This window comes from Balaenoptera ricei, chromosome 15 (genome assembly GCF_028023285.1).
Source record: "Balaenoptera ricei isolate mBalRic1 chromosome 15, mBalRic1.hap2, whole genome shotgun sequence".
NCBI lineage: Eukaryota > Metazoa > Chordata > Mammalia > Artiodactyla > Balaenopteridae > Balaenoptera > Balaenoptera ricei.
This window is the reverse complement of record NC_082653.1, coordinates 57,862,207-57,887,667: the sequence shown is the minus strand read 5'-3', so window position 1 is coordinate 57,887,667 and position 25,461 is coordinate 57,862,207. Positions and strand designations below refer to the sequence as shown.

The following is a 25,461-nucleotide window of genomic DNA, read 5'->3' as shown; positions in this document are numbered from 1 at the left end:
CGGGAGGAGCAGCACCCAGGTACCCAGTACGGTTGCTGCAGCCCAGAGCCCAGAGGCCTAGGGGTCACCTTGATGCAGAGACACAGCAAGCTGGGGCTCCTACCAGGATGCTTTACATCAGAGTCACGGAGGGCCAGGATCTGCCTGCCAACTTAGGGTCAGCCCCATGCACTAGTGTTTCACCTCGGATGGGGCAGACACGACATCCCACTTCTAGCTCCATCCTGTATGAGATACCTGGACCCTGAGATCGTTTCCCCAGGCAGTGGTCTCCCCCACCAGTGGTGTTGAGGGTGACTTGCCTATTCCTCTGAGGGCCACTCAGGTCCTCCAAAGTGACCTTTGTGTGTAACACGGAGCCTGGAATTTAAGGCAGGCCTGTTCAGTATGACTTTTCAAATTTGCTCTCTGCCCAGCTATTGTGGTAGGATAGGTAACACACAGGATCTGTTTTTTTTTTTTTTTTTTTTTTTTTTCAGCTGCACAGTGTGGCTTGTGAGATCTTAGTTCCCCGACCAGGGATTGAACCTGGGCCACAGCAGTGAAAGCACCGAGTCTTAACTACTGGACTGCCAGGGAATTCCCAGGATCCGTTTTACGTACACAGAGAGGTAGAGATGGCTCTCAGTGATTCCTCTAGCAGGTGACGATGACAGACAACCAGACCTTATAAATCACCCAGGCCACGGTGTACAAACTGAAGATGCTCCCAAACCAAACAACTCTACATTAGGACAATACCTGCAATCTACTAAAAATTTCCCCAGTGCATCTTACTCAGATTATCTAATATCATCTTCACAGTAACTCCATGAAGAGGGGGAGACTTACTTACCATTTTACAGATGAGGAAGCTGAGGCTCAGAGAGACTAGGACGCTTGTCCAAGGTCATGTGGCTGGTCTGCGGCAGAGCCAGGATGGAACCCAGGTCTGCCCAACCCCAAAGTCTGTGCCCTTAACCAGGGATGACACATTACAGTCTTGTTCTTCACAGTGTGGTCCCTGCACCAGCAGCACCTGGGAGCCTGGTAAACTGCAGCATCGAGCCCCACCCGGGACTGAGTCAGAATCTGCGTCTGTCAAAACCCTGGGTGAGGGGCTTCCCTGGTGGCGCAGTGCTTAAGTATCCGCCTGTCAATGCAGGAGACACGGGTTCGAGCCCTGGTCCGGGAAGATGCCACACGCCGCGGAACAACTAAGCCCGTGCGCCACAACTACTGAGCCTGCGCTCTAGAGCCCACGAGCCACAGCTACTGAAGCCTGTGCGCCTAGAGTCCGTGCTCTGAGACAAGAGAAGCCACCGCGATGAGAAGCCCGTGCACTGCAATGAAGAGTAGCCCCCGCTCGCCGCAACTAGAGAAAGCCTGCGCACAGCAACGAAGACCCAACGCAGCCAAAAATAAATAAATAAATAAATTAAAAATAAAACAACCCTGGGTGATTCACGTGCATAGAATCTGAGAAGTGCTGGGCCCACAGCATTACTATTTGTTGGTTTTACCAAATCTTTCCCGTGTAGGTTTGAACCACCAAGTCCCCTCCCTGGGCCATATATCCTCTGAAAATGTTAGAATATGTAAAAAAAAAAAATTTGCATCCAATGGCCTGGGTTAATTCTGTAGCAGAACACCTTGATGGTTTGATGATTCTGAAATAGCACTGCCAAACAAGCGCTTACAGAAGCTCAAGCAAAGCCTTAAAACACGGCGATAAGGGTGCATTTCCACTCTGAGAAGTGAAAATCTGATGATGCCTTGAATTATAGTGAATCAAGATTAATTCCAGGCTCCACTTAGAGGAAGCTTTCAGGCCAAGTGGTTTGGACATAAAAGCACTTGCCCTAATGTGCCAGGTGAAAGGCGTGACAAACTCTATTGCTTGGTGTCAATTACGTTTATAGGCCTGTCCCTAGGAGCACTAGGAAAATGTCACCGGTAATGCTGATACGTCACCAGCTGGGGCTCTGTCTGGGGGGTGGGGGTTCTATTTTGAAGACTCGTTATTAATAAATCCCATCGTGATCTGCAACTCTGCCTGATTATGGCGAGTCTATCAGGGATTTCTTTTGTGTGTGTAGGAACCTTGGAAAGTGGGAGTAGCTCAAAGGCTATGCATCTCAAACCACTGTGTTCACAAATCACCCGGGGTCTTGTCAGAATGCAGATCTGACTCCGGTCTGGGCTTGTGTTGCTGCTACAAGTTTAACAAGCTCCCAGGTGATGCCACTGCCGCCGGCGCTGCCGGTCCAGGCACCACACCGTGGGGATGTGGGAAGAGCACAGGCCCGGGCTGGGAGCCTGACTCTGCACTTGGCAGCTGTGTGATGGTGGGCAAATTGTTTAACCTCTCTGAACTTCAGATTTCTCACATTTATTTATTTAGTTATCTATCTATCTATTTTGGCCACACCACGTAGCATGCAGGATCTTAGTTCCCCGACAAGGGATCGAACCCGTGCCCCCCCCGCAATGGAAGCGTGGAGTCTTAACCGTTGGACCACTAGGGAAGTCCCAGATTTCTCACATTTAAGATGGGGATAGTTCCTCCTCTTGGGGTCTTTGTAAGATTTAGAGATGATGTGTGTAGCCTTCCTCCCACTCCCAGAGGGAAGGGCTGGGACTCATTCTCCTGCACTGCTTTCTTGGCAGGTACAGCTGAGGCCCGTTTTTCTTTCCTAAAGTAGCTAATTCTCTTCTTCCAGGTCACGGTTTCTCCACCTTGGCACCACTGACATTCTGGGTTGGACCATTCTTTGCTGGGGGGGCTCCCGTGCAGGACAGGATATTTAGCAGCTTCCTTGGCCAGTGGCACCCATCTCCTTGAGCGGCGACCACCCAAAATGTTTCCAAACTTTGCCAAATGCCCCTGGAAGCAAAACTGCCCACAACTGAAAACCACCATCCTAAGCGGTAATTCCTACTAACGATTCATTCAACAGTATGTGCCGAGTACCTACTTTGGGCCAGGATCATGTGCCAGGAATATATTGGTATATAAGACAAACAGGGTCCCTGACCTCATGGAGATTTTTCCCTTTTGGAGCCTTAGTCTTCTCAGCTGTTCAATGGGTCTAACCAGGTTGCTGACTTCCTAGAGTTGTTGGGAAAATGAAATGAACTGAGACCTGCAAAAGCCTAGCCCACGGTGTCAGGATAAGCCAATGACCAGGGGTGGGGGGTATGACGGGCCTGGGAATCGGGCCTGTGCTTGGGGAGAAGCGACGTGGGCAGGAGCAGCCGAGCTGCAGCTGGAGGGGCAGCAGGGGAAGGGGCATGCGGGCCCTGGTGGAAAGCGGGCAGGAGCAGCGAGACAGGGGAAATGGAGCCTCAGGGAGGGTGGGAGGGACCCTAACTGGAAAGAAGGAGAAGGAGGGAGAGGTGGTGGGAGGGGCATAAAGAGACAAGGTAAAGGGGGAGAGCAAGAAGGAGGGGGTGAGATACAGCAGAGGCATAGACAAAAAGATCAAAAACCAGACGGACAAACACGTGCACAGGTGACGCGTGGCGGAGAGACCGAGGGGACGGGTGTGGGGGGGGGGGACGGGGGGAACAAGGCCAGGCTGAGGAAGGGAAACGCCCTCGAGGCAGGTGGCTGTGCGGACCCCGGCCCTAGGCAGCTGCAGGACCCAAAGGAGCGGCTTTTATGTTTGTTCTACGCACATCCGATTTTGGTTACAAAGGGTTAAAACATAAAGCAAGGGCCACCGCCAGAGGCGTCCAATCTGGGAGCTCCTGCCTCCTCCTCTGAAGGGGCCCCCAGCAGAGGGACAGGGACGGGGCACACGCAGCGTGGAAGGCAAGGAGGCTTCTGTGCCCCATTTTGCGGGGTGGTACTATGGCAACCGTGAAGATGGTATTAAACTCATTTGTAAGCAGTTAGAAGAAGAGAACATAAAAGACTATGGGTGCAGCCTGGGGCCCCTGCCCCAAGGGAAGCACCTGGGTAAGGTCATCAGCTCCAGCGGAACCAAGCTGAGAACACCGCCCAACTTGACCAAGCAGCTCTCAAACACCCTGCAACACCTACTCCAAGCCGGCAGCACAAAAACCACATGCGACCAAATGGACTCCCAGCCTAGGGCAGTAACGTTCTCTGGCTGCTGCTGGGAAGCAGAAAACCGTATTGGGTCACACAAGGCCCACCTGCCGTATTTTTTAAACAATAAAATCTCAAGCACATTACTTTGTGAGCTTTCAATTTTATTAGAAACATCACAAGAACAGTCAAGAAGCTGTGTCTGCAGACACGACGGGTTCTGTTACTGGTTCCACAAAGACCTTCCAGAGCTCCTGCAGCAAAGAGAGAGAGGGGGAGATTCCGAGATGTGCAAATGAGACTTCACAATTTCATAAAGGGACGTAATCAGCAAAAGAGAAGCCCCGAACAAGACGCGAAAAACGGGCAGCGTGAAAGCTACTGCGAGAGCAGGGAGCCTCCCCTGGTGCTTTGTTGCTCGGGGCTGTTCCGTGGAGGAGGAGCTGGATGCTGAGTCCTGGCTCTGATCTGAGAGGCATGAGGCTGCCACACTGTCAAAGGGACCAGAATGGCCACAAGTCGCACACCTTCTCCATTCTGGGAGCCGTGGAGCACGGCTGCTGGATTTTGTGAGGAGCTGATTTCTTGGCTGCGTGATGCTCCTGGGAATGCTGGCAGGTGGAGAAGGTACAAAACACGCCAAGTTCTTAGTGGGAGCCTGGCACCCTCACTGGCAGGAGGGGCCTGGGAAGCTCAGAGGCCGCGGAGCAACGAAGGGAAGGCCCTCCGCGCACATGGAACCGCACACACGAACGAACGCAAGGCGGCGCTTGCTGGCGGGAGGGACCGGAGGGCGAGCTGAGCAGGCCCCTCCTCCTAAGAGCTAGGCCGGGTCTCCAAAGACCCAGACAAAGGGCGGCCGCAGACGAGAGGCCAAGAGAACGAAAGACCTTGGGACTCATACGAATCCAGCTCCTAGGAAGTTTAAGGGATTTTAAAGGGTCTTCTGACTTTCCAGATTCCCCCGTAGTGCTGGTTTTAAAACTGTAACAGGAAGTGATTAACCCCAGCCCTGCCCTTTCCTGGCCAGGACACACCTTGTCTCTCGCTGAGACAGCCGGCACCTAGAGCATGTCATCGGGGTTACTGCTCAGAGGCCTATGTGATGGGACTCCACTTGCCCCGTCAGACGGGCCATCGGCCATCAGGCAAGCCCGCCTAGGCCACGAGGCCACACGCTTTCACAGTGAAGACGTGGCCGTCGGCACTGGGGCTCCTGCATCAAGATCTTCAGCCCAGTCAAGGGCAAACCACACGCAACCCCCCCCGCCCCCGCTTCCCCTGGAGTCTGCACTGCCCGCGGCGAGAAGTGCTCTAAGGCCAGGTGACCGCTGGCCAGGCAGGCCTTCCTGGACCTGGAGAGAGCCCAGCGTCGGGGTCAGCGGGGAGAGCGCGGGCCGGGCTGGACCTGGAGGCTGGCTTACGGCCTCCTCCAGCCGACAGCCTCACGCCAGAGCAAGCTGCTGTCCGGCGGGCGGGCGGGCGGGCGCACCTACCAGCTGCTGGATGCGCTCGTAGACCAAGAGCTGTGGGAAGGAGACGTCCACCGGCTCCACCGCGAAGCGCAGGCGCCCACCGGTCAGCCCCTCCAGTCGCCGCAGGCATGAGCGGAAGTGGTCGTAGGCCTCGCACGTGACGTCCAGGTGCCGCAGCGTGAAGTTCAGCCTGCGCACAAGCCGCAACACACACACTGCCTGTCACCACCAGAGGCTCTGCTGCTCCCTCCCGTCACGGCGCCGGATTCTAACTGAGCGCCTCCTGCGTGCTGGGCGCCAGTGCGCGGCCTTCCGGCATCTGCAGGAGAGCCTGGGAGGTGGGGCCCGCTACGGCCTCCGCGCAGGTGGGGACTGGGGCTCAGAGAGGGGGAGGCACGTGCCCAAGATCACACCGGAGTGATCGGGTCCACACGTTGCCACTGGTCACGTGGACCCTGAAGGGGGTCCTGGACGTCATCGGTGTAAACAATGCTGCAACAGATGTGTCCATCTGGATGGCTCTGTGCACGGCTGGGATCGCTTCCTCAGGGCCGTTCCAGATGCTGAACTGCTGGGTCAATCAGTGTGTTCGCGTGTGTAAAATAAGATAGCTAGTGGGAACCTGCTGTACAGCACAGGGAGCTCAGCTCGGTGCTCTGTGACGACCTAGATGGATGGGATGCGGGGGTGGGAGGGAGGTCCAAGAGGGAGGGGATACATGTATACACGTAGCTGATTCACTTTGCTGTACAGCAGAAACTAATGCAACGTTGTAAAGCAATTATACTCCAATAAAAAAAATCAGTGTGTTTGGTTTTATGGCTTTTGCTATATACTCTAAATTGCCTTCAGAAAAGCTGTGGGCTATCACAAGAATTAAAGGAAAATGTGTGTAGTGGGCCCAGCACCGAGTCTATCACAACACGGTCACTCCATCAACAAGAGCCCTAACGTTTCAGGACATCCGGGCGGAAACGCCCTGGAGGGGCTCTGACTGTGTCAGGGCAAGGGCAGAGGCCCGGGGTGCAGAGTGGACATGCGTCTGGGCTCTGGCACACTCACTGCCCAGCCACGGCCTGGACGGGTCCCTGACGCCTCAGCCCTCCTCCCGTCGGCTGTGCGATGGGGATGGCAGTGCCTGCACATGGGGTTGGTGAGCCGATTAAACGAGGCCACGTGTGTAAAGGCCCGGCAGGCCCGGCCACGGCAGGTGCTGGATGAGCAAGTGATGAGGACGCATCTGGAAGGTGAGAGTCTGGCCCCGCGAGGCGCTCACCTCTTTTCCACAGAGAGGATGGCGGTGGAGGCGTTCTTCAACTTGTGAGCCAGCCGGCACAGTGTTTTAAACAGAGCATCAGTTAGGTCATCGTCGTAAAACACTGTGGGGAAGAAAACAGGCAACTATCAGAGAAAATGATTCCTCCGCGGGCCCCATGGACGGAATCTTTGATAAGCATGAACAGCCACAGAGCTCAGAACGAAAGCGGCACGGAGCCGTGGTGGGAGCCGGCCCGTGACGACACACTGTGACACCGGCTGTGCCGCGGAGGCGCCCTCACCTTCGGCCGCGAGCAGGATGGTGGTGTGGCCGTACAGGTCGGAGATGTCCTCCTCCGACCAGCTGAAGGGGACCTCGGGATCTGTGAAAGGGGAAGGACACCTTGGGCTCAGCCCTTTCTCTGCGGGCCACCAGCTCTCACCGAGACAGACTGAAAGAAGCTTCAGGAGAAGAAATGGGGTCGGGTAAGCTCGGTGCAGTGGGTGCCACCTGGCAGCCCCGAATCCCAGCGCCTCCGCCACCCACGTGGAAAACTTCAGGGCAGAAGGTGCCCTTTCTGCCAGGGCGGCTACCTTATCCATGCGGGCCTGACCTGCTGACTCGGCCAGTAGCCTGTGCAGAAAACGATCTACACCTCCGTCCATGGCATTCCTGTCCCCGTGGACTTGCTGTGTGACCCCAAGAAAGGTGCTTCACCTCTCTGGGCTGCAGTGTTTGCGCTAAAATGGGCATAACAATGCTTCCCTCACAGGACTGTCGGGGAGACCAAAGGACCTCAAGTGTGCTAGGTGCTTGCTAGGTGACAAGCACTCAACAAGCAATGATTTTCCTCCCCTGACATCTGACAGGGAAAAGAAAAGTTCTTGTACAAAGAGCGAGCAAAGGTGCAAGTCTGAAAGAGTCTGCATAAGAAATTTAGAAATCTCCCCCACCCAGCAGCCCCTGAACCCCTGGGGAGTCCCCTGCTGTAGGCAGAGGGTGGGAGCTAAGCGGGAGGCTGCTTCCTGGCAGGCAAACGGTCTAGGCCCTGCAGTCCCAGACTTGGGTTCACACCCTGACCTGCCAGGTACCCGTGACCCTGGGCAGGCACTGAACCTCTCTGAGCATCAGTCTTCCCCGGAATTAGGGACTATAGGACCGACAGTGATACTGTGAGTCTGAATGACAGAATGAGTGTAGGGTGCCTGGCATGCAGCACCAAGAATGGCAGCTGTCACTCATCAGCCAACGGAGCTAGGACTCTGCTGGGCGGTCAAGGCCACAGGGCTGATGGCCTGGGGGCAGCACAAGGAACCACTGAATCAAGTGGGACACGAGAGAGGAGGCCACGCACCTGTGCACAGGTCGTCTTTCAGCCAGTCCAGTTCCTTGACCTTAATCACACCGCCTGCGAAACAAACACAAGCAGAACTCCCCAAACTCTGAACACAGTTGGGAAAGAAGATAAAACTTCCCACTACACACCAAGATCCATCCATCCCACATTTTTTGAGTGCTAAGCATCAGGCCCGGTGTCGGCCCAGGGAGCAGAGGTTCATGAGGTACGTCCCTGTCCTAGGACACCGGCAGGGAGCAGACACTGATATGAAAAGGATGTGCCAGGTGCACGGGAGGAGAGGGCTCTCGTGTCGATGGGTGTCAGGGAAGGCTTTGAGGAGAAGGCACTTCACACCTGCTCCTTCCTTCCGGGCCTGCTGACGGCCTGCTGTGCCCTGGGCATTCAACAAATGTGACACAGGGGATCAGACAGGGCCCTGCCCTCACGGAGCGTGTGGTCTAGTGGGGCGGCAGATGCCAATCAACTAGTCCCACAAACAAATGTCAAAATACCATGGTTCAAGGTGTAAGGAGAGTCTGTAAGGGAACTGTGATCTTGCCTGGAGGTCTGAGCATGATTAGGAACAGACAGGAGGAAGAGGGGGAGGAAACAGGCAGGAGGAGAGAGCAGAGCAAAGGCCCCAGGGGATGGAGCCTCCAGCAAGGCCAGGATGGCTCGAGCGGAGGGAGCCGCTGTGGGGAAGGGGCTGCCGACGGGCAAGGGCCAGGCCCCACGGGGTCCGGACAAGCCAAGGAGTTGGGTCTCTACTCCGAGAGCAATGAGAAACCTCTGAGGGGTCTGAAGCCCGTGGGGCCAGATGAGTTGGAGTTGGAAGTGCCCCAGCTCGCTCGGAGCAGGAGGCCTGGGCAGGCAGCTCCTCCATCACGGCAGCTTACTCCTGCGGCGGGGCAGGAATCTGAAGGTCAGGCCGACGGGGCGGGGGTGCTCTGGGCAGAGGGAAGGACATGTGAAGGGAGCCCGTGGCTCGCTGGATGCAGGGCTGGACAGCGGGGCTGCCAGGACAGGAGTCAGGAAAAGCCGGCCAGGGCCAGACCAGGAGGTCTGGAGCCAGAGGAAGAGCTCAGACTTCACCCCCAGAAGCTGCTCAGCGGGGAGTGAAGGGGTCAGGCTGCATCTTAGAAAGGTCACTCTGGATGCTTGGGCAGGTCAGACAGGAGCTGGGGAGACCAGGTAGGGCCCTGCCACCTGCAGGGAGGAAAGAGCTGAGGTAGGACGTGGCTGTGGGCGTGGGAAGAGATGAGGCGAGGACAGAGCCGTCAAGCACCTGAAGTGACGCGAAGCCGAGACGTCTGCTCCTTCCACTCGCTGGGGTGTCTAGGGATGCAGGGAGAACCCCGCCTCCCAGTGTCGTGGTTCTGGGTGTCTCTCCCACCTGCAAAACAGGGAAACCTCCCTCCCAGGAGGGGACCTGCTGGGCCTCACCTCCAGTGGCAGTCAGGTGGCTGTTAAGGGCAATGTTTCGCTGGCACATGGCCAAGAGATCTGCACCGACATCTGGAAGGACAGAAGGGCAAGCCATAAGGTGCCAGTCGTGACGACACTTTTATCTCTGTGCTTCTGCCTGGAGAGAGCTGGTACCAACAGTACGGCTGCAGAAACATGCAAAATTGAAACGAAAGTTTCTCCTGTGTGTTTTACACTAAAATGAAATATGTTCACCTTAAGGCTCTTTCTAATGATCTCTGCCTTAACTCAGAGAAGACTGTCCTTGTGGGGACAGACTCTGCATTCCAGGGAAGGGTGAGAACTCCCAGCATCTTTAGAGCACATGACACATGCACACACTTCCCGAATCCATCCTCCATATTTCTAATGACCCTGAGCTGGTGTCACGGTCCCGTCACAGGCGAAGTGGCTCAGGCAGTCACGTGGCTGGGCAGAGCCAGGGCTGGGATTTGAACCCAGGTGTCTCTGACTCCAACAAGGCTCGCTCTTTGACACCCCAGAAAACTGACCGGAGCCAGGAGGGCGTTTGGATGTTATCGGTGGAGACAGAGCACATTCAGGCAGGCTGGAGGCAGGCACCCTGGTGCCTGACTCATTGTCCTGCCGTCACGTCTCCCGAGCCACCTGCTGCTCTGATGAGATGGGGGTTCCTGTCACTTGAGCAGACCTGAGTTGTAGCACAGTGTATCCTTGACGGCAGTGGAGGCAGTGCTTTGCCAAAATTAACTTCCCATTAGGAGAGCATGCGTGTGGAGGGTACAGGGGGTCTTGTGAATGGCATTCGCCCGCCCACTGCAGACCTCCCGGGACCGGACCATCGTTTCCACCCCCAGGGACCATGCAGAGCCGGGGGTGTGTGTGTGTGTGGGCCTCTCTGCTCACCGAAGGGCCACACCTGTCCCTTCTCCTGGGCCACTGGGTAAAGAGAATACTGATGTATGTGCCTGACAACACAGGACTGGGTCAGCAGTTTTTAAGCCTTTATGGTACTTTTTGTCAAAACAGATCTTGTGTGGGATTCTAACATGCCAAGCACATATGAGAGGAGCAGCTATGGCTGAGCGGGGGTGGGAGACCCAGAGCCCTGGGGCTGCCCCCGCCCTCCACCCCTTGGCCAGCCCCCGAGGTGGCCCACAGAACCCTGCTCCACAGAAAACAGCCTGAGCCCCCCACATGATGAGAGGCACCATGCTGTGAGCCAGCGGCCATGTATGTGACCTTCGCCCATCCACCTGACCTCAGTCTTACCCTGCCCACTTGGATGGAGGGGATGGTGACAGGCTCCCCGGTGAATGCCCAGGGTCACTGTGAGGTTAAAGGCGCTGATGCTCATGAAAAGGCTCTACTAACTGGAAATGTGCTGCCAGGATGCAAGCTCTCTTCCTCTCCAGTAAATCTCTCTCAAGGGTAAGACAACTTGATTAGATGCTGTTGTGAGGCGCTAGGCACAAGCACAGCCCTGGGGTGTTGCTTTAAGTCTTGACTCTTGAGAAGTTCACTGGCGATTTACACTGAATTGTCAAGGAGAAGTAAACGGGGTGGCTTACGCAGGGTATCTGAGAAGTACACCTGACTCCCAGGCCCCCCCTAGCTTCCCCTTTCCTAGCTCAGAAGCAAAAGACGTGCGCCACGAAAATGTCAAGGAATCGACGAAATGCAAAGCACGTCAGCAGCACCACTTCCTGCCTAGCAGATATTGAAGATTTAAAACATTAATGACACCAACAATAATTACCTGATAAGATACTATTACACTTTCTTATAAACTAGTATACTCTACCTAAAAAAGCACGTCGGCAAATCTGGAGTGTAACTGACAGTACTGCACTGTGTCAATTTGCTGGTGTGATTCCCCAAACTATGGTACAGAAGATGTTACCACTGGGGGAGCTGGGTGAAGGGTACATGGCACTTTCTATACTATTTTGGCAACTTCTGTGTGAACCTAATATTATTTCAAAATAAAAAATTTAAAAAGCAATCATTTGGCCATAAGTATCAAAAGCTTAAGAAAGGTCCCACCTACTTCGAGGAATCTAGCTTAAGGATTAGCAGACAATGATACACAAAGGTATTTGTTGCAGTGCAACAGACAAATGCAAACAAAACAAAACACAACATGAAAACAGCCAAAATGTCCAGTAATATAAGAATGGTTAAAAAAAAAAAAGGGGGACGAAATATTACCTGGTCGTTAAAAGTCATTTATAAGTAATTTTTAATGACAGTGGAAAACGCTTTTTCCCTTTTTCGACATTTTTGGCAGGATACAGCACTGAATATATACAGTTTGATTTCAGCTATTGTTTGGGACTAGGTACACACAAAGGAAAAGGAAAAAAACTTGTAAAAAGTATATATACGAACATTAAAAAATAGATTCTAAAGCTCCCTGAGTACAGCGACTTGATCTGTTTCATTCACTCCTGGGTCTCCCGCATCTGGAACTGTGTCTGGCATGCAGTGGGCATGCAATGAACTGCATATTGTTGAATTTATCTGGGGAATGTAAAATTATGAGGAAATGTTATTTGCTGTTCTACAAATTTTCCACAGAGAGTAGGCAAGATTTCCATAATCAGAAAAAAATAAGGCGCTTGTTTTTAAGCCGTATGCGAGGCGTATTCCTCATAGTTTTCTGAGATGTTCACTCTTTTGAGGGGGTGTGAACAGAGGCACCAGCAGAACCACTGGTCCTGCACCCGCTGGCCCTGCTGGGTCATCCTCACGCTGCTGAGAAAACAACGAAGGGTAGAGAAAACCAGCGCAAGAGGAGGGCAAAGTCAAGAGCAGCCAAGGTCCAGGGTCCAGTCTCCCCCCTCACTTTTCATCTAGTCAGCACGCGCTCCGTGAAGAGCCCACTCCCCCTCAGCCTGAGACGGCGAGCGTTACCTGTACAGTAGACGGTCTGCGCCACGGTGGCCGCGAGGATGCTGGCCAGCCCGGTGCCCGCCCCGAGCTCCAGCACTGTGCGACCCCGGAAGAGGTCCCGCTGGGACAGGATGTAGTCCGCCAGGAGCAGGGCGCCCCGCCACACCTGGAGGGGAGAGGGACCAGGAACAAAGGTGGCCTGCGGCTCCCGAGAGACCCTTCAGGGCCGTGGGAAGCGGACGGGACCTACCCACCTGCTTGCCAACATCCTCCAGGGGCGTGGCCATGGTGTGCTCTGGACGGGATGGAAACCGAGAGAGAAAGGGCCACCGTGAAAATGGGGATGGAAAGAACACAGACAGACGGGGTGCGGGGGAGGCAGCAGAAACACAGACCAGGCTACAGTCAGGAGGGGGCGTGTGAGCGTTACTCTCATTCAGATCCCCGGGTCTCTCTGCCCGCAGCCCGGAGACTCGGGTCACAGGAGGACTTGGCCCAACTTAATCAAACACACACACCCCACACTCCACTTTTTTATGTTCAGTAAACGCACGTTACGATCATAATATATTTATGTTCTTTTGAGCAACTGTATGGGAATAATAATCACAACTCATTCCAAAATATTTTCTTACGCTCAGAACCACACTAGAAAGTTAACAAAATAAGTTTCAGATTATATCCTTTTTAGATGAAAAATAAGTATGTTAGGAAGTATTCTCAAGCACAAAATACATTAGGACAAAATCTGGTGCTGGTTGTTGGGGGGAGGTGGAGAACAGAACTATGAGATCAAGGAGAAGAGGGAATGAGGGCAAACGTTTTTCCTGTTAAATAAGATCCGGCTCTCGTATCTTTAAGCAAGATGGTGACGGCCATCAAAGCACCACGACACACGCACGGCAGGGAAGCTTCACAGGCTTGTCAGACTAGTTCACATCAAAGCCCAGGCTCACATCAAACCAGGAGCAGGGAGTGGGGTGGGGGGGACAGCAAGGCTGAAGGAGTGTGTGTGTGTCTGTGTGAGTACGTGTGCATGTGCGTGAGAGAAGAGGCCTCCTTGCTTTCCAGCCCTGCTCTGGACCCTCAGCGTCAGCTCCCCCCATCCCGCCCACCCCTCTTCCCCAGTCTCTGCAGCCCACGTAGCACTGTCCCTGGCCCACTGGCCCCTGGCTGGGGCTCGCGTCTCCCCTCCTCCCATCTTTCTTTGTCTCCTTCCAGTTTGCCTGGCTGAGCCAGGGGCACCCTCCCACGGGGATCTCGGTCATCTACGCCTGGTCTTTTCTCCGAGGGGGCCCGTGGACTTAAGTTTTGCCTCCAGCTGCATTTAAGGGGTGCCAGCCTCCCTTGAGTGAGAACATGGGCTGAGCTCAGGAAGACCTGCGTGTGACCCAGGCTCAGTCACGCAGTCTGGCCGGTGGCGTGAGTCACTGAACTTCTCAGCACCAGAGCCACAGTTTGCTCCTTTACAAGATACAGAAATAACATCACCTCATTCATGGGCTCAATGGCCTCCCTAACCAGGATCAAGGGCAGGGAGCTCCTGTCCCAGGGGAAAGTCACACTTTATATTTAAACAATTCCAGTGGCATCTTAAGAACATAAAAGCCCAGCCTGAGGAACACACGAGAAACTCCAGGGTTAGCAAATGGGGTTAGACAGACAGTCTTAGTATCTGAGCGGTACCCTGCCCCTACCAGGACGGTCTCTAGACCTGCAGGAACCCAGACTCTCCTCCTCAGCCCATCTCCCTCCTCCACACTCAGATCAGTCCCCTGGAATGAAAGCTGACAGCAGCTCACGTTTCTTGAGCACCTCCTATGCACCAAGCACTGTGTTAAGAACTCTACATGTGCCATCTCTCTCAGTTCCTCACAACCAGAGGAGATTACACCCATTTTACTAACAAGAAAACTGAACTCTGAGAGGTTAAAGTACTTGCCCAAGTCACAGGCCAATGGAAAAGGCACGTGGCTCGGGATCCGACAGCCCAAGTTCTAGCCTTGCCTGAGTTCTCTTTGCGTCCCAGTTTATCTATAAAATGGGGAAAATGATCATAATGTACTTTGAACCTTGGGTCTGTGGATTCCTAGCAGGTCCGTGGATAAACTTTAGATTTTTGACAATCCCCTGAAGTAGCCTGGAAAACACATTCTCCTCCCGCTAAGGGAATTTGATTTTAATCAGTTTCTCAAATGGGCCTATAATCTTAAAAAAAGGCTTGGCTTACGAATGGGAGGAACAGGATAGCCAGGGGAGGGACACCTGCTTAGCACCTGCTCTGCACCAGGTCCCACAGGAGCACTTACTGGGCAGTATTTATGAAATCACCACCAAAACCCAGGGAGGGCAGCTTCCCCGACCCCTTTCATAGGTCCAAAAACTTGAGGCTCTGGGTGGGCAGGATACTTGTCCGGGGTCCCCTGGCTTGTGAGGGGTGGAGGAGCTCTATAGGATCCTAAGACCAGGACCCCTTTCCCTTGTGTCACATTTTACAGATGTGAGTGTACAGCTGCGGATGGAATAATTAGGAGTTACTGCTTAAGCTCAGGTATTAAATGACCTTTCTATTCTCCTCCCTCAGGGCAAGTAGGGAGCAAGTGACAGTGAGCTGAAAAGGAGGGTGAACTTCCAGGCGCTGTGAGACGGGGCTTCACAGCCAGGCGGAGCTGGCGGCACACTGACCCTACCCTGCCCTGTGGGACTTTGCTCTCAGCTTGCAGGATGGGAACCTCCCGGAACATTAAACATGCGCCCTGGAGGCCAAACAGCTCGCTGGGAAGTCTGCTGCTCCCCTCCACAGGGAGGCCAGTTAAGTGAGGGCTGAGGGAAAGGAGCAGTCATCGACCCCCAAGAATAAAACTTTCCAATGTTCTGATCACGTGACATGGGTAAGAAACATGGGCTGTGGTGTCAGACGGACCTGAGTGTGAGTCAAGGCTCTGCCACTGACTAGCTGTGTGATCTTGGGCAAGTTCCTCAACCTCTCTGAGCCTCAGTTCCCTCCTCTGTGACATGGGAATACTCATCCCTGGAAAGGCCATGAGGACCAGAGGTAATCCACAGAAAACAGAGTAGGGCCCCCACCAGGGTGGTCTAGAACCAGCCTGCTTGGTACCCAGCAGGCACTCGGTAACCATCTGCTGAACGGATGACCGCATGGCTATCAGAGCTGCTGTTCCGTCTGCGTTTCTGAGAGCGCCCAGTGGACCCCATGTGCGCAACCCAGGCCTTTACCTGGGACCTCAGGCACCATCCAGAACCCTGCATCTCAGTGAACAGACTCACATCAGAGCAGTGCTGGGGATGGCCAGAGCCCTGGCTGTGGAGATGGATCAGGCGGACTCAGAACCTTCCTCCCTGCCCCCGAACTGCACGGCCTTGGGCTCGTCGTCACTTCCTCATTTGTAGGACCTCTCAGAGAGGCTGAGAAGACGATGTATGTGAGGTGATGAAGGTAAACATCAAAGCACAGCAGGTGCCTCATCGTCGCTGGCTTCCTGCCCCTACGCCCAGGCAAGGACGCTCTGGGCCCTGCCTGAGTGCCTGCTGAAACCTCCTTCCGCCCCACCTCTCCTGTCACTGCATCCCTGCCTCCTCCCGCCCCCCACGCCCCCAGCTTCTAGCTCCCAGCTCCCAGCCCATCTGCTGGGCCCACACACTCCTCCAGGTTAACTTTGGATCTCCCTCCCCCTCTGCCCTGCTCCAGCTCCAGAATCTGCCATGGCCCCCTGCTGCGGGCTCCTGCGGGCCAAATCTTCCACAAACAACCCCGACCCACACCCTGGCATGCTACGTAGGATCAGAGTACTGATGCAGGAGGCAGCAGCAGTGAAGCTTCTGGAGCAGGTGACGGCCAAGCTGGGGCTCGTACAATCAGGAATGTGTTAGGGAGCGAGCCCTCTGGGAAGGAGGCAGAAGCAGAGGTGCGCAGGGAGAACGCGCACGGAGGGTGAGCGGGTGAGGGTGGTGTGAGTTGAGGCTGGAGAGGAGGGCGGAGCCACCTCACACAGGGGCCCCGGCGCTACGCTGAGCATGTGGACTGTGTCCTGAGGGCAATGGGGAGCCACCGAAGAGTCTGGAGCAGGAGGGTGACTCGACAGCACTTTGACAAGCTCCCCTGCTGCCAGCGGCACTACTGGCGCCCAGTGTCTGGACGCCGGTTCTGCTAACCTGTCCTGCCCTGAGATGCCTGGACGGGCCCACGCTCAGCAGCCTTGTGCCCCGATTGACGCTGTGGCGCTGCCTGGCGGCAGGTGAGCAGCCCTTTATTTACCTATTTTGATGACATCGTAGGGGCTACTCTCTTGTGCTTCGTCTCCCAGGACGTCATCTTCCTCCTGCGTTAGAATCATGGGATGTACCTTGTCTCTCGGAGGCCCCGAGGGCTCGGAGGGAGAGGCAGCCCGTGGTCTTCTCACAACGTCCAAGTCCCCATCCTCGTCCAGCTGAGCTGCCACCTCCTCCTGGCTGGTGGCATCAGCCCCAACCTGGAGGGAGACCCCCTCACTGCTGCAGCCACTCCCCGGAGGGGACCTGGCAGGAGGAGTCACCTCTGCGGGATGGGCTCTGTGATTGCCACCCTCAGCCCCCGAGTCTGTCTGAGAGGCTTGGTTCCACAGAAGCTTGAACTGGGACAGGAAGACTGAAAGGCAAGACAAAACACAAAAGCAGAGTATTTCCAAACTGTCTCCTTTTCTAGTTCCCTTCCTCAATTTCCACCTGGGAAGAGTTTTAAAGGCCAGGTGAAAAAAAACAAAACAAAAAAAAGGACAAGGACCTACTGTATAGCACAGGGAACTGTATTCAATATCCGGTACATAAACCATAATGGAAAAGAAAAAAAAAGAAAGGCGAGGTGGAAATATCATAAAACCGGCAGAAAAGGTCTGTTTGATTCGGCTGTGATGCTGCAGCCTCCAGAGCAGCCCCCGTCGGATGAGCACCTACACTGCAGGCGCTCGGCTCACAAGAGCTCATTTACCCTTTACAGTGGCTACGAAAGTGGCAGTGTCCCTCTATTTTATTTATTTTTTATTTAAAAATTTTTTTGGCTGCGCCACACGGCCTACAGGATTTTGGTTCCTGACCAGGGATGGGACCCACGCCCCCTGTAGTGGAAGCACGGTGTCTTAGCCACGAGACCACCAGGGAAGTCCCAGTGTCACTCTGTCTTACAGATGTGGAGGCTGGGGCTCAGAGGTTACGTGAGCTGACCAAGGTCACACAGCTGTGGGTGTGGCTGAGGCGGGATTCACACCCAGGCTACTCAACCCCTGCGCTTCTGCCCTCCTCACCGCACTGTTCAGCCTTAAGCTTGGAAGTGAGGACAAGGATACTGTGTCCCTCACCACCTGGTGGCCAGAAAGTCACTGGGACAGGCTTTGGTAAGAGCATGGGTGCCAGGAGAGTTGGGCTGGAGGCAGGGGGTGTCCTGGGCCAGAGTCCTCCACGTCCCCCGACTGTCTGACCCTGGGGCAACTCGCTTATCTGTTCTGAGCCTCAGTTTCCTGAATCCAGGAATCCAAACTGGGACACGAGGGAAAGGGGAGTTATGAACTGCACCAGAACAAGCAAATACAACAGAGTGATCGGAGCTGGGGAAGGTGGCCAGGGAGGGAAGAACGTTCTAGGCAGAGCGAAAAGCAGGAGCAAAGGTGCTCAGAGAGGAAGGTACATGCAGCGTGTGAGGGGCGGAAAGGAGCAGACAGTGGCCGCTGAGCAGCGAGGGCGGGAGAGAGAAGTGTGGACACACGGGCAGGGGCTGGGTGGGGCTGGGCCTCGCAGGCCAAGGTGAGGGCTCTGATTTCCTTCTAAGAGCAAGGGAAGCCACTGGAGGGTCTAAATCAGGGCGGTGGTGTGATTTGCATTTTTCACAGGACCCCCTGGGCTGCTGGGGAGAGGAGTGAGGGAGTGTGTGCAGGAGAAAAAGCAGGGAGCCCTGGCGGGAGGAGTCAGCCGGGGGTAGGGGCAGTGGGCTGGGGGAGTCCCCGAGCCCCGACTCCCCCACTGGCCCGTGGGCTCCCCTAGGGCAGAGCTCGACTCATTCCCTCTGCGTTCCCGGCATCACGTCCAGGTCTGGCACAGAGCAGGTGCTCGGGAAAGCACAGGGGTTTGCTCAGTGAAACAAGGGCACTTAAGAAGTGGTGTGAGGATAAGCTAAACGATCCAGTCTTCCCAATCCTTTCTGTGAGAAAGCAGGAACCACAGTGGGCTCGCTGGGGTGCAGGGACCTTACCGGGCTGCCCCACGCCACTCAGCCGCACCATGAGGTGTCTCTGGTTCGGGGTGTGGAGGTGGACGTCTGACAGCACGGTGTCGCTTTTGAAGGTGATCTCGTCCATGGCGGGGGCGGGAGACGGCAACCATGGCCTGGGCTCCCCACCAACCGTGGGACAGCAGCACCTGAGAGGCGAGAGCAAGTCCTCAGGACAGCAGGTCCCAGAGGGGAACAGTGTAAACGACCCCAGCCAGGCGGCAGAGAGCTCCCTTTTCAATCCTCTCTTAATTCTTCCTGAAGGAGAAAGTCTCAGAGCCTTGGCAAGGGAACAGAATCCAACTAGAACTGTTATTTTGTTTTGCACTGTGTTCATTTTCATAGTAATCGTTTATTTATGGCAAGAGATCTACATTTCCATTTATACTGATAAAGTTTTCCTTCCCTTTTTTATTTTTTCCATTTTTTTTATTATGAAAATTTTCCAATAGCAAGTTGAGGGCATAGCATAATAAACAGCCATATACCCACTGCTTAGATTCCATGATCATTAATGCTTTTTCACATGATCAATCAATCCATCTTTCTAGGTTTTTCTCCCCTGAACTGAGCACCTTCTAGACATCACACCATTTAACCCCTAAATAATTCTTCAGCGTCTGTCTCCTAAGAACATGCTCCTACATAACCATAAGACCATTAGCAGACCTAAAACAATGAACGATTCCCTTATACAATTTAAAACGCAGTTCATGGTCAATTTTCTCCATTTGACACCCAAACGTCTTTTGCAGCTAGTTTTTCCTAAACCAGTATTCAATCACAATTTATGCTTTGCATTTAGAAGTTGTTTTCCCTATAACCTTTTTCTTCTAGAAGTTGGCCCCAGCTGCCCATATATCATTTGTTTTTAAACCTTCTTTTTAAATAAAAAAAAAGTCAGTGGATTTAAAGGAAAAGCAACTAAGGGAATCACTGTACAGGTGATATACAGATATGGAAAAATTATGAAGGCGACACAGCAATAACTAAAATTTGGAAAACCATGCTGGAGGCAAGGTGGTCAAAAACAGGAAGGCTTTCCCTCCATCCAAATGTTCCACCTCATCAAAAAGCATTAAACAGCAGCAGCTGCGTGCAGACAGCGCCTTGAGCTGTGATGCTGGGCAGAGCAGGTATAAACCCAGTCTCCTACCTCCTTGCTACATGACCTTGAGAAAATGACTCCACCTCTCTGGACCCGTTTCTTCAGCTACATTCTCACCTTGCAGGGTTGGCGGTAGGTGGGGGTGTGGGGGGAGATATGTGGGGGGAGGGTGTTAAGTGCTGAGCAGAGTCTTTGGTCCGCAGCAACTGTTAATAAATCCTTGGTTTCAGATGTTTGACCCAAACCTGCCCACAATCCCTGACCTCCTACAGGAACTGTTCCTACCTGGGTAGGTGTGTGCACTACGTGTGTGCCCCACACATGTCATGAGACCTCTCGGGCCTCCATTTCTTCAACTGGAAAATGGGATCGTCATAACCCAGGCTATCCACAATCTGAGTCCACATAACTGGAGTGCCTACATTTAAGTACTTTCCATGGGGAAGCAAAAGTTGTACCAACACAAACATTTTTATAAAAGAGTCGCCCCTTGCTGGCTGGCTTTCCTATCTAACGCTATAAGGCAGCACAAAGCAAGTGGGTTGTGAAGTGAGGCTGTGAATCTGGCAAAGGGATGCAGGATTTCATGGTGTCAATGAAAGCAATGGAGAAGAAATGCTCGACCCTCAGGCAAAAGTCCTCAACCAATGAGGACTGGAAAAATTAGGATGGATCCAGGAAGAGGATCTAGTCTAAGTACAGCTTAGACCTACCATGACCAATCGTTTTAAAGACAGATCTGGCTCTCCTGGGACTGAAAAAGGTCCTGGGGGAAAATATTGCAACCGCATACCAAATACTCTTAAATACAGAGAAAAGCCAAACCCGTATTCTTAATTTCTAGTTGAAATTTCAATCTTAAAATCCAACCTGCACAGGTCTCCCAGGAAACGCACTCTACAATGGAGTACTAGGTTAAGTGGATTCCCTTTAAGGGGCTTTTCCTAGAACCAGATCTCTGGGAATGCAGAGGCACTTTGTACCTGTCTCAGGGTCTGTGTGAGGATTAAATGAGACAATGATCACTTTCAGGGTTCAAGACATAGTAAGTGCTCAATAAATGCCAATAGGAAATATTATCATTATAGTGGTGATAAGAATAATTATTAAACGATGTGCTGGAAGATGGAATAAGGCAATAGTTTCTCTATTTAGGAATAGCTGACTCACAGTCTCTGTCTGGGAATGCTGGGGCTGGATGGGCTTCAGTCCCCTCTTCTCACTGGGGAGGAGGTAAAGGACACCCCGACTGCAGATGGGACCTCTGCTTCCTCCTTTGGGCAGCTGACAAGTGTCCTTGGCTCCTCTAAGACTGTGGGGGCCAGACGCAGACGCTGTCATCCTAACCCTGTCAGGAGTGCCCACTAAAAGCAGTTTGCTGGGATCTGGAGGTTGAAATGCCTCCCCGCCTCCCAGGCTTTCTCTCTGCCAGGTGTCATAAGGTCATCAACAATCAGGAAGTAGGCGCGATTCTGGAACCGAGGCCCGGGTCTGTGGGGCAAAGACTTGGCCCTGGCCGCGGCGCGGAGCCGTAGTCAGGGGCTCCAGGGTCCTCGGCCCTCGGGGCTCTTCGTGCTCTCTGTCTTGCCGCCTCCCTGAACTCCAACTGGCGAGCTAAGCATTGCCCTCTCAAACTGCAGTCACAGCTCGGGCATCACCCTCCCTTCCTAATCCAAAACCGAGGGGGCTGCGTGGACCCCGAACGGAAACCCAGAGGAAGGCATGGACTCCTTCTCCCAACACCCTAGCTTCGAAGGGGAAACTAAGGCTGAGTGGGGACTTAGGCTTCAGGCCCGTGGGAGTCCGCACTTCAAGGCCAGGCTCGGTGCCAGGAGGCTCCCTGCACCCTTCCGCGTGCCACCGCCTCTCCCACGGGCTTACCCACCGCCGGCCGCTGCCTGAAGTCCCAACCGAGCCCCTCACCACGGTGCGCAAGCGGCCGCCATTGCAGGCAGCCTGCGCAGGCGCGGCCCCACCCCGTACGCGTGCGTCCCTCCTCGTCGCCCGTGACCACGCCTACCTGTCGAATCGCGCATGCGTGCCAGCCTCGCTGGCAGCCTGGTGCAGCCCTGAGGAGGTGAGTTTCGCACCTGCACAGGTTTGCTCGCACCTGCACAGGTTTGCTCTCACCTGCCCGGGTTTGATGGGGTGGCCGGCCTGGGTGGGACGGGTCTGCGAGAGGGGGGCCGTTAGGTCGCCCCAGGTCACCCAGCTAAGTGGCAAGGCTTGGATTCGAACCCGGGTAATAGGGCTCTAGAGCCTGTGCTGTTAACCAGCACACTAGCTATATATTAATTATCGTTATCCTTGCTCTTAGTACTCATTAACATAATAGCTGGTCCTCGTTTCATTCATTCATCCACTCGTCAAGTCTCCAACACCAGGCGAATGAAGAACAGCAGGTTAATCAGCGTCTAACAGGAAATGAAATCTGATACAACTGTTGCACTTCAAGTAAGCTTCCAAGCACATAGGACCACAGATGTAAAATGTGCACACATTTACATGCATATACGGAGGGTCAACATCAGTTTCATGGATAAAACATGAGGGGGTGGTTAATAGGGTGACCAAGCAACATAAATAAGTGTTTTTAAAGGAAACAGATTGTTTCCTGAACTCCCCAGGACAGTGCAGGGGGAGCCGGCTGGGCATCTTGGGACCCCGTTTTAGTCTTGGTTGGGTTGTTCCCAGGGGATATCTGGGTGCTAGGAGGGCACCGAGGAAGGTGGTGTAGACACCTCTGGGTTTTTTGTCTAAAAGCTTGTGAGAATAAAGCAGGCAGAGCCATCTTTTAAAAACAAAAGTCAGATTACGTCCTTCCTCTGTTCAAACCCTCGGAGGCCCCCACCTTGGACAGAAGGAATTCAGTATTCTCACAGTCATCCCCTCCCCATCTCATACCCGACTCTGCTCCCTCCTATTCACCCGGGAGGCTTCTCTCCAGGACACCCACCTGCCTTGTTCCATTCCCTCACCTCCTTCTGGCCTGTGCTCAGGCATCATCCTCTTCTCAGTGAGATCTTCCCAGACCATCCTATTTAAAATAACCACTTCTCAGGGAATTCCCTGGTGGTCTAGTGGTTTGGACTCTGCGCTTCCACTGCTGGGGGCCCAGGTTCGATCCCTGGTCAGGGAACGAAGATCCCGCAATCCCCACGCCCTGGCCAAAAAAAAAAAAGCCACCTCTCCCCACCGAGGCACTCCCTGGTGCATAGGAGCTGCTCAAAAAGTTCAATTTGTCGAATGAAAGAAGAAAGAGGAATGTGTGCTCACGGGGTGTGCAGAGAGGGTGGACAAAAGCAGACGTGATGTCACTGCCCATCTTTGGGCTGCCCGGATGTGTTAGGGAGCTGGACAGAGAGCTGCTGGGGGTCTGGGCAGCTCCTCACTGAGATGTTGAGGTAATTCACGTCATCCCAGGCTGCCTATCATCCTCAGCGTCAAGTTCAAACTCTCCACTTGGACCCTGTTAACCTTTCCTCCCTGAGGCATGGACAGTATCCATTCTCCTCTCCTCCTATAGTTGTATAATATTTTTGCTGGGCACACACCTCCGTCAAATTAAAAACTATTTCCCAGCCTTCCTTGCAATAGCAAGGACATGGGGTTAAACTAAAGGGATTAAGCCAATGGGATGTAAGGGGAAGTGTTACGGAGCAGTTTCTGGGACCCTCGCTTAAGCAGGAAACTGAGGAGTCTTTGGTTCCTGATACTTTGTCCCTTCCATCATTCATGGGGCCCCAAACAGATGTGCTATGAGGGCCCTACACTAAGTTATGGCAGAGTGGCAAACCTACTTGGGGGTCACCTCCTCCAGGAAGCCTTCCCTGATTCCCCCTCCTCCAGCTCACGACAATGAGTCTCTGGGCGCCCCCAGTCCTCTCTACTGTCTCCATCAGAGCACCTGTGACTCCCCCACCAGGTTGTGAGTGCCTTGGAGGCAGGAGCAGCTGCTGGTTCCCATCAGCAGCTTAGGCTGGATTTCTCCATATCCACAAAGGAAAAGAGAATAATGCTTGTAAAGCAGTTAGCATCATCTTTGGCATACTGTGAGCACTCGAGAAATGACAAGAGCACCTATAAACTATTGCAGTTGACCCTTGAACAACATGGGTTTGAATTGCGCATCATGGGTCAATTTATAGGAGGATTTTTTCCACTAAATAGGTACTATGGTACTATACAATCTGCGGTTTGTTGAATCTGCAGGCTGTAAAGTTATATTTGGATTTTCTTTTTCAAATTATTTTCCCATTTAGGTTATTATAGAATATTGAGCAGAGTTCCCTGTGCTATACAGTAGGTCCTATATTTGGATTTTCAATTCTGCAGAGGGTCAGTGTCCCTAACCCCTGCGTTGTTCACAGGTCAACTATATTATTGCTTATACTAGTTCATTCAGGTGGTAAACGCCCCAGACATGTTGGAGGGGGCGGGCAGGTGGAGACCATTGTTCACCATTCGGCCAGGCCCTGCAAATGTGAATGATGGAACTGTATTAAGGTTCTTATGGCTGCTGTAACAAATTACCACAAGTTTGGTGGCTTAAAACAAAATGAATTTATTTTCTCACAGTCCTGGAGGCCAGAAGTTCAAAATCAAGGTGTCATCAGGGCTGGGTTCTCTCCAAAGGCGCTCAGGAAGGATCCTTCTGTATTAGCTTGAGCTGCTGTAACAAAATATCATAGTTTGAGTGGCTTAAACAACTGAAATTTATTTTCTCACAGTTATGGAGGCTGGAAGTCCGAGATCAAGGTGCCAGCATGGCCAGGTTGTGGTGAGGGGATCGCCCCTTGGGTTGCAGACAGCCACCTTCTCACTGTGTCCTCACACGGCCTCTTCTCTGAGTACATGAATAGAGAGGGAGCAAGCTCTCTAGTGTCTCTTATAAGGACACTAAACCTATCAGATCAGGGCCCCGTCCTTATGACCTCAGTTAACCTTAATGACTTTCTTAGAGGCCCCATTTCCAAATACAGCCACACTAGGGGTTAGGGCTTCCGTATATGAATTTGGGGGGACACATGCAGCCTGTAATACCTTTCTTGCCTTTCTCCTAGCTTCTGGTGACTCCCGGTGACCCCTAACTTGTAGATGAGTCACTCCAGTGACACATTTGCCTCCATCTTCACATGGCCATCTTCCCTCTGTGTCTATGTCCAAATCGCCTTCTCTTCTAAGGACACCATTCATTGGATTAGGGCCCACCTAAACCAGTATGACCTCATCTTCACTTATTTACCCTGCAAAGACCCTATTTCCAAATAAGGTCACATTCACAGGTTTGGGACTTGAACACATCTTTTGGGGGAACATAATTTGACCCATAATAGAAAATATCTTAGAACAGATGTTCCAGACCTAGTTTTTCAGCCCCCAGCTGTGTGAGTCATCTCAGCTTTGGGGGGTCCTCCTGGCTGAGACTCCCAGACATCGTAGTGCAGAGACAAGCCAGCCCCGCTGTGCTCCGTCCGAATTCCTGGCCCACAGAATCCATAAACATAACAAAAGTGTTATTATGGTCTATGCCACTAAATTTGGGGGTAGTTTGCAACACAGCAGTAGATGCTCAGAATAAGGGGGAAGGAAAGCTGCCCTTCTTCACAGAGCTTTGCAGATTAGGGGGAGAGGGCCCCCCGCTTTCCTGA

General features: G+C 53.3%; 1 protein-coding gene across 6 annotated transcripts; it reads right to left on the bottom strand.

Annotated features, from left to right (window-relative positions):
• Positions 1-4,179: 4,179 nt before the first annotated feature.
• On the bottom strand, positions 4,180-21,777 carry METTL22 (methyltransferase 22, Kin17 lysine). 6 transcript variants are annotated; one of them, XM_059896511.1, is made up of 13 exons: positions 21,696-21,741; positions 20,981-21,122; positions 18,685-18,851; positions 17,000-17,091; positions 16,723-16,786; positions 12,701-12,741; positions 12,468-12,612; positions 9,552-9,623; positions 8,124-8,177; positions 7,071-7,151; positions 6,788-6,890; positions 5,533-5,701; positions 4,297-4,647 (listed from the first exon to the last, which is right to left on the bottom strand). In XM_059896511.1, the coding sequence occupies exons 3-13, from the start codon at positions 18,788-18,790 to the stop codon at positions 4,531-4,533; spliced, it is 1,044 nt and encodes a 347-aa protein (XP_059752494.1). In that variant the 5' UTR covers positions 18,791-18,851; positions 20,981-21,122; positions 21,696-21,741; the 3' UTR covers positions 4,297-4,530. The 6 variants fall into 6 exon arrangements, with proteins under 6 accessions (XP_059752490.1, XP_059752492.1, XP_059752494.1 ...); XM_059896507.1 differs by lacking the exon at positions 4,297-4,647 and adding an exon at positions 4,180-4,290 and having other exon boundaries at positions 16,723-17,091; positions 21,696-21,734; XM_059896506.1 differs by having other exon boundaries at positions 16,723-17,091; positions 21,696-21,737.
• Between the last annotated feature and the right edge of the window lie 3,684 nt (positions 21,778-25,461).